The 8,215-nt window shown below is 39.7% G+C and overlaps 1 protein-coding gene across 1 annotated transcript; it reads right to left on the reverse strand.

Moving 5' to 3' along the window:
- Positions 1–5,834: 5,834 nt before the first annotated feature.
- Positions 5,835–6,898, reverse strand: LOC144607512 (homeobox protein Hox-A4-like). The gene is given in 5 exon segments (XM_078424404.1): positions 5,835–6,029; positions 6,031–6,120; positions 6,122–6,156; positions 6,494–6,568; positions 6,571–6,898. Coding segments are annotated over 5 exon segments (723 nt in total).
- Between the last annotated feature and the right edge of the window lie 1,317 nt (positions 6,899–8,215).

Here is an 8,215-nt window from a genome sequence, read left to right on the forward strand (position 1 = left end):
TTTTACTACATAAAGGTTTGCACTAACGACCGGTGTTAAATGTTACGTTGCTATTAATGGCTTCAACTTGACTGGCTGGCGTCCAAACACAGAATAAAAGGTGCTGGGCGTTTGTTGGAAGTCTCTTAGTCGTTGCTCATTTTCAAAATTGGGTTCTGCAATTCATTTCTGGTCACCCAAAGCGCCTCCTTTACCGGGCTCTTAGTGCAATAAGGGTTGCGTTTTAAAGAATTCATACAAAAACTATCTATAATTGGTAATCACCAATGCTGTAATTCAAGACCCCCAGCTATACCTTTCATATTATCCTGTGATCTATTGCTACAAATGGCCCGCAATAATCAACTCTGGGGAGAAGATTACAACCTTCCTCATTCCTGAATATCGTCACTTGCACATCATTCTCAAAGAGCATGATTTATCACGCAGCCGAACATAAACAACACACAGCTTACACACAATGGCATCCATAGTGCTGCTGACATATTTCGCAATAAATCAAGAAAGCAAGAAGAAAAACATTCCACAAAAAAAAAATCAATGAAAATGGGGAAATAAACAAACATCCCACCGTGGTAAATTGAAAAATAGAAGGAAAGGCACTATTTGTCAAATGTTATGACAGTCTTGTAAAACATAAATAACACACATAATATTTACATACAGATACACGAGCAGTGCAGCTGTGTACTTACAATAATCCAGCCTAAGGTGGGACTCTCCTCGCAAATTGTTTTTATTTCAGCCTCTCTCTCAAGTTATAGGCTTGTTTTTAAAGGACAGTAGAATTTCACGTCAGACACCGGGAGCCCATGCCGGCGATTTACCGACGAATACATATCTATTCTGCAACAGCTGCATTAATTATTTAATGAGTCACGTGACCGAGGGGGAAGGGGGATTTCAAATTCATACTCAAGGAGAAGTATGACCTTCCATTGGGAGTGCAAAGAAATTCTTTTATATTCTTCCACACTTTTTTTCTCTTCTCAAAATTGTAATTCGTCCATTGTTAATGGTTGCTGTTACACACAAAAAAAATTGGGGCTCGGGGAATTCATTGCATACCTTGAACTAAATACAAGTGTGGTGAATATTCTGATGACTTCTTTGGAGATAATTCCTGCACTCACTATCTACGTGCCTCTTTTTTTTATAATACCTTTGTGACCTAGTCCTTACAAATTTGACCTCGGATCCCAGTGCAACTCTCAATTCAGCCGGGATCATTTCGCCACGTTTCCTCATGTTGACCAACTAAGTTATCCCTCATTGTCCATTTTACCCACTCTCGCCTCCTTCTCGGACGCATGATTGTTTATCGTATTACTTGAAACTATATTTATTAATACTAAATACATCTCTTCACCTGCATCTTATTTCCACTAACCGTTGGCTGCAAAAAAAGCAAGAAGATTACCTCGACCAGATAACGGAATTGTATTTTATGAAAAGATGATCCAAAATATTCGCAGTTCTGATATAAAATTATTTGCTTCAAATCTCTATGCCGGGTCAGAGTATCTATTATTATCAGAGAGGTATCTGCACGGAGGGAGGGGGGAAACATGCTACGAGCAGCAATTTTAAAAATTCTATAAACCCTAGTGAGCAACATGCCCCGAGAAACCAATTTGACACAGTACTGTCTAACTTCGTCGCTTTTCAGTATTCGCTCTGTGGGTCCTTCCTGAAGTGAAGGCCGGCAATATAAATTACGGTAAGATTCTCGACAATGGCACGGGAGATTATTTCGTTATACGTTTCAAAATAATCGATTTTATATAGTCTATACTATCACCTGGCACTCCGCCTTTGTTCTCACCAGATTTCATAATAAAATAATAAACCCAATCCTCATATATCTCATCCGTCATATTTATTCTTCCTATAGTGCTTAGAAAATTTCAAGGCTTTAAAAAATGGGGAATAATGTATAGCAGGTTACAACAAAAAAAAAACACTACACTAAATTGATTAAAAAAAAGCTCAGAGGGGCGGGACTTCTCGCTCACAAAGAAAATTTTATTCGTTTATCTATCTTTTAATACCCATTTCCAATCGGGTTTCTAAATTTCAATGGCGAATTATTGCATTCATTCACGTGTGTCTCTATCTCCCAGAAAAGTCCAATTTTTGATTAACAATTGAGCTACAGAATTTAATAAAGTTGCAGAAACTGGACTTCTGTTTCGAATTTTCCTAATAACTGCTTTGGTAAATAGCGAAGGACATGTATTTGTTTTATATCCCAGCTTTGTGGGAATTTCATTTGAATTATAGCTTCTGTGGGTCGACTTCGGAAATAATAAGCTAATATTGAATCTCTAACTCATCATGATGAGGGACATCTCTCTCTCTCTCTCTCTCTCTCTCTCTCTCTCTCTTCTCTCTCTCTCTCTCTCTCTCTCTCTCTCTCTCTCTCACCCCCCCCCTCTCTCTCCCCTCCTCCTCCTCTCTCTCTTTATATATCTCCAGCTCTCATTATTTTCCTATCGCTGCTCATACAACATTCAAAGACAAGTAAGTCAAATCAGGTTGGAATACTATACCTACAGCAAATACACAAGCAAATTTTTAAAATGCATGCCTGATCTATACAAATGTTGCCGAATCGTCAATAGAGAATGGTGCTCAGAGCAATGGATGATATTCTTTACATTGAGGAGTCTTGGATCCTTAAATGTGATTGCAAAAGGCAATAAGCCTCACTCCACAACCTCCATTTACTTATCATTGAATATAAAAACAGGGATTGCAAAACAAACCTTCTTGATTGTCTATCTTATGCAAGATGAAAGCGTTTGCACACAAGACAATCCTAACTGCACGGTCACTTTTTTTTCAGCGACAGAGCACAGATTTTCTGTGGAGTGAACGAAGAGTAACCCTGGAGTTTTTTTTATCCTTTAGCATTGAGAATGTTCAGATAGAACAGAGTCATGTCTTAAAGGTCAAGGGTTTCAGGGGGTCAGACTGCTAGTATAAAAACAGCTAATCGGATAGAAAAGTTGTCCTTTCCATGAACCCTTTCGGCCGTCCTGTTGGCTAACAGACGTACTGACTTTATTCCGTAAGATTCATATATGTTTAAAACATCACAGAGAAAACAACACAACGCCAACTCTAGCGGCAGCTGATGCGGTCGCTGTATTTACTACAGTTTCAGCGTTCACATCTTACTGTCAAAGGGTCAACAAAGCAAATCGAAGTGACGAAATTAATCGAGTTTGTTTGGCGTTACCTTTCGTTTCGCTATTTTCCATTTTCCAGAATCTGAACATTTTCTCGATTTTTAATCATGGCCGAGAGGAAATCTTCCGATGCAACTGAGAAATTCAACGCTCTGCCTACATTTTTAAAGTACCCTCCTGGACGCACACCACTTTTTCCCTGGGACGAACCATCCAGATTTGCTGTTGAGCAACAATGGGAGAAGTATTTAAAAGAAAGCAGTGATTAATGATTTCAACTTAATTCTCGCATTTCTAGAAGCTCTCCGCGTACAAATAATGCCTGTGAACTTTAGTTGTATAGCTTGCATTCAGAACCGTTGGCAGCAGTCAGGAGAAGGCTGTAGGACTGACTTGCCTCTATCAGTGTCTATGAATAGAGAAAGCAGAATAGCTCTTGGGGAGATTCAATGAATAATTCTTATATTATTAACTAAAGTAATTAATCCGCAATGTACTTCAAAACTGTGTACCTCCCCGAAAATATTACATTTGGAAAGATAACACTTCAGAACGCTTCAGTTCCTTGGGACCCCCGGGGAAGGGGAAACACAAAACGCATACATTGGTTAGTGAGGATTTTCTCATATAAACGACAGATTGTAAATCCCTGCAGTTGTCTCCCAAGGCAAAATGTGGTCTTATTAAATCGAACTTTTTTTTCCCTTCCCCCCGCGTTTCTTTTGCTACAACTGGACGTGCGAATTCCCTTTTATGTGAGGTTTGCACGATATAAAACTGCAGCCCATAAACGTTAATTAGAAAAGGACACATTGTAATGTGGTCAGGTCAATGATGTTTCGTAGGTTGCATTTGAAAGAAATGCTTTTGCAGAATGGAGGTAGCAGGGTTAGGATTGGGATTATCGCAGTGATTTTGTGATTTTGCAACAGAATTTGTTAAATCGCTAGTCTGAAGCAAAACACGTGCATCAAAGATCCGAGGCCTGGAATCATCCAAATGGCTCATACTAATATAGGAAAAATGTGTTGTACCTTGATATATATTCCAGTTAGCTTTTCTTTTGGTATGTGCTGCATTTTCAGACCCCAGATTGCATACGCAATGTGTTATACGAAAGAAAATTAAATTAATACGGAGCTTCATCTGACAAAAGAGGTCATTTGTCTTCTTGATTATCTATTTGGTTGTCAAAAGCTTGAACCATTACACTGCCCAATCCCTTTCTAACACACAGGCACACACGCACAAAGGAAAAATGCAAAGAGGCACTGTATAAATGACAGAACAGCGCTTAACTTACAAGGTTGCGAAATAAGAAAAAAGGACATGGTAACGAATCAATGCAATCAAGAACCAACAGACGAACATACACGACTCAAAATTCCTCATAAAAACAGCAATTTTCAGAGACGTCACCATTACATTATTGCACAACGTACCATATCCGCAGGCAGGTGCATAGACATCTAACAATGTTACAATAAGCATTGTATTTATTTTGAAATGTATCTACTTCGATATCTTTTTCTATACTAAATCAATGACCCTTTGTTATCACATAAGACAACTCACGCAGCCAGATGAGGTTAAGGAATACCACAGTCATGATATCAGGTCATATGGCTTCAATAATTTATCCAGTAGACTAGGTAAAGATAAACAAAAGAAAAAGATGGGCCTTGAAAAAATTTATTTCGGTTATTACTATTTACACGTATTTTGGTCTGAATGAGAGTCGATACATGTAGACAATGCAAGGACATAGACTGCTAACGAAATACAATCTCCTTTGGGCCCGAAAGATGCAGCTACTAAAACTTCATAGTTTGGAATGTCATAAACGGCGATGATGAAGTTAAAACAGTTTATCTAACTAGCTTTCCACTTTTTTCCCCGCGAAAGCACATTGTGATAATACCGAGGCCATAGGCAAGTATTGTATCTTTGCTGCACAAGTCACATGCAACATTTTAAAAATCACTTTAAATAACTTTGCTGACATAATTTATACCTACATATGATTTTTACACGTTTTTTTTTTTTAATGTCCAACTACATACATTTTTATTGGCACCGAAAGAGATATATTTGGGATCAAAACATCTGACGATATGGAATACAGATCAGTGCAATATACCAAAGGAAATAACCAATTTTTTTTTCTTTTGTAAACCCCTTTGGAAAATGGCTCCAAGCTTAAAACACAAGGGTCATCTTGACGAACTCTTTCAACATTCTTCCTGCAAAGTTTGTTTTTTTGTGTGAATAAAAGACTGTTTGTCAGCCCAGGTTGATGAAACGGAGCCTCGTTTATTAAAGTGTTCGTTTGCTGTCGAGGTAATCGTAGGCATAGAGTTCATCCTTTGTACCACCAAGTAAACATGACAATGGGGAGACTTTGGCGTGATTAAAGATGAAACGAGAATTCATCTTTGCCAATCTCTTCTGAAAACTGCAATCTACAATATTACGGGAGGGAGGGTGGGAGGAAGGGTGGGAGGGAGGGAGGGGGGTAGAGGGTGAGAGAAGTTGGCAAAATCAGAGTATTTACAGTTTTGATTTTGCCATTATAAATAAACAGTCCTTCAGTTAACATCCTACGCGCATCTACCAATTTCACTCCCAAAAGGGCAGCAGCTACAATGTGGCCGATGGTCCACTTGGCTCCTGATTCTGAGAGCTTCCTTGCGATTGATGACTTGCAGAGGACGAAGAGCCTGCAGTAGACCTGATCTTGGTATTTGGCAACTTGTGGTCCTTTTTCCACTTCATTCGCCTGTTCTGGAACCAGATTTTTATCTGTCGTTCTGACAGGCAAAGGGAATGGGCTATTTTCCACCCTGCGTCTCCGGGTGAGGTACCGGTTAAAATGGAATTCCTTCTCCAGCTCTAGAACTTGATGCCTCGTGTAGGCAGTGCGGGAGGCGTTTGGGTTCCCCTCCTTTGTAATTAGGGTTCACTGAACAAAAAGCAACAACACAGAAATAACTGACTGAACACCACGAATCTTACAAGGAATAGCGCTAAGAAAACACTTAAACTAAGCAATAGTAAAAGAAAAAAAAGTAAAACTTCACTTCTATCATTAACTGCCTTTTCAAAGAGATCCGAGCGCCCAGAACACAACACATCAAAGGCGCATGGCCAGAAGTACAATTGTACTGCAATAAAAATTTATGGAGGCTGTGATTACTGACCTCCAGATAGGCGATCGTAAATCTAAAGAATAGCTATTTACAATGGGTGGAATACATTCCGGGCTTTCAGGTGGTAAAAAGCACAGGCAAGCGACTCACCGGAGTGTATTTGTAATTTCTTCATCCACGGATAAACCACAGGCTCCTTAGAACAAGGAGTGTTTTGTTGCTGAAGTTCTGGCTACAAGAGGGCGGTGGGCTTGGAGACACCGAGACACACTGATGGCCTTGCTTGGCTACGTGGTTCTGAAGGCCGGTCTGCGATTGTACGTGACCCCTAGGCGCCACGGCTTGCTCGCCCGAGCCCTGCAGCTTGCTGCAAGAGGAATAGGGCTGGTCACTGTACGCTGTCCGCGGGTACATCGCCTCATGCTGGAACCCTGGCTCCCGTGCCCGGGTATAGTAATCCGGAGAATGGCTTGGTAGGTAATTGTTCTGTGAATACTCTTCACACGGTGGAAATTTAGGGTCCACATAGTTAGAGTTAATCAAAAACGAACTCATGACCTTTAATATCTGAAATGCAAAATAACTCAAATTTTTTTCTAACCCAGCCGTTTTTTCCTGTTCCCTAAACCCTCCTACTTTCCTGTCAAGTGAACAAAGTTAGGCGCTCATGTGACGCAGGCAGCCAATGGGAAGGTCCGTTCGATTCCCGGATAAGGAAATAGAATTGAACGCCGAAATGTTCCTAAGCTTGTCCTCGAAACAGTTTTTTGATTACTGATGTTTAATGTTTGCCTTTTGTAAATTCATGAAACTTAACAAGTTTACCAATAGGCGTATCTTGTCTCAAGTCCGTTAAATACGTTTAAAATCGGCCAATTCTGTCTCCGCTGCGTGTTTTAATGTTTGTAGCTAGTCAACAACGCTGCAAAAATAATCAATTCAATTTTACTAAATGCATAAAGTGAGATTTTGCATGCTCAGAATCTATCTGTAACTCGCAAATCCTCTTGTAATGGCGTTGCTAACGCCTTTGCGGTGACGCGGGAGGGGGAAGGTGTCTTGGTTGGCAAAGATAAATCGGACTGCTTCGGATCAATAGAAAATTCATCAACTAATTCAGGGCACCAAAATCTACAAATTACATTTAGCAGCTCATTAGGCGGGCGATTTTCACCAAGAACATCCCCTGCTAAAACGATCCCGCTCGACCTATTCTCCAAATATGTGCAATTATAACTAAGGAAAAATGCACAGGTGATAACAGAATGCAAGTCTAAACGAAGTTATCCACGTTCGATTGAAAGCACCATCGCAAAATGCGGAAAGGGCTGTTAAGACACGATTATCTCCTTGTTACATTGAATGACTTTCGTTGTCTTAAATTAAATATGTCCAACATATTGTACTGAAACAGCAACATGCTGTCATTTAGGGTGTCGTCCTGCTTGTGAATTTCAGAGAAGAACTCAGATTTGACACAGATAACTTTGATATTTTATTTAGCACAATACACATAGAATTGAAGGGAAATGTACAAATAGCTGGAACTAAAATTAATTGAAGATGCTCACAGATTTATAATATGTTGTGGGTTACATAGGAAAAGATATGAGTGGCGGTTCCGAGATAATTGATATCAAATTCTTAACAAACCTTTTAAAATCCGACCATTTCTAAACGGAGGAATGCGCGGGATTATCGAAAAAGGTAACACTTACATTCCATATTTCAATGACGTAACCAATGCAACACGAGTGCTTAGAATTCTTGCAATAAGAGTGGGGGGGAAACAAGAAAAAAAAAGGACTGCCCGCCATTACAGGCAGCAATCTCACCCGCAGAGCCAGGTAGATAAACACGATGCCTCGATTT

Source organism: Rhinoraja longicauda, chromosome 29, assembly GCF_053455715.1.
Source record: "Rhinoraja longicauda isolate Sanriku21f chromosome 29, sRhiLon1.1, whole genome shotgun sequence".
NCBI classification, from domain to species: domain Eukaryota; kingdom Metazoa; phylum Chordata; class Chondrichthyes; order Rajiformes; family Arhynchobatidae; genus Rhinoraja; species Rhinoraja longicauda.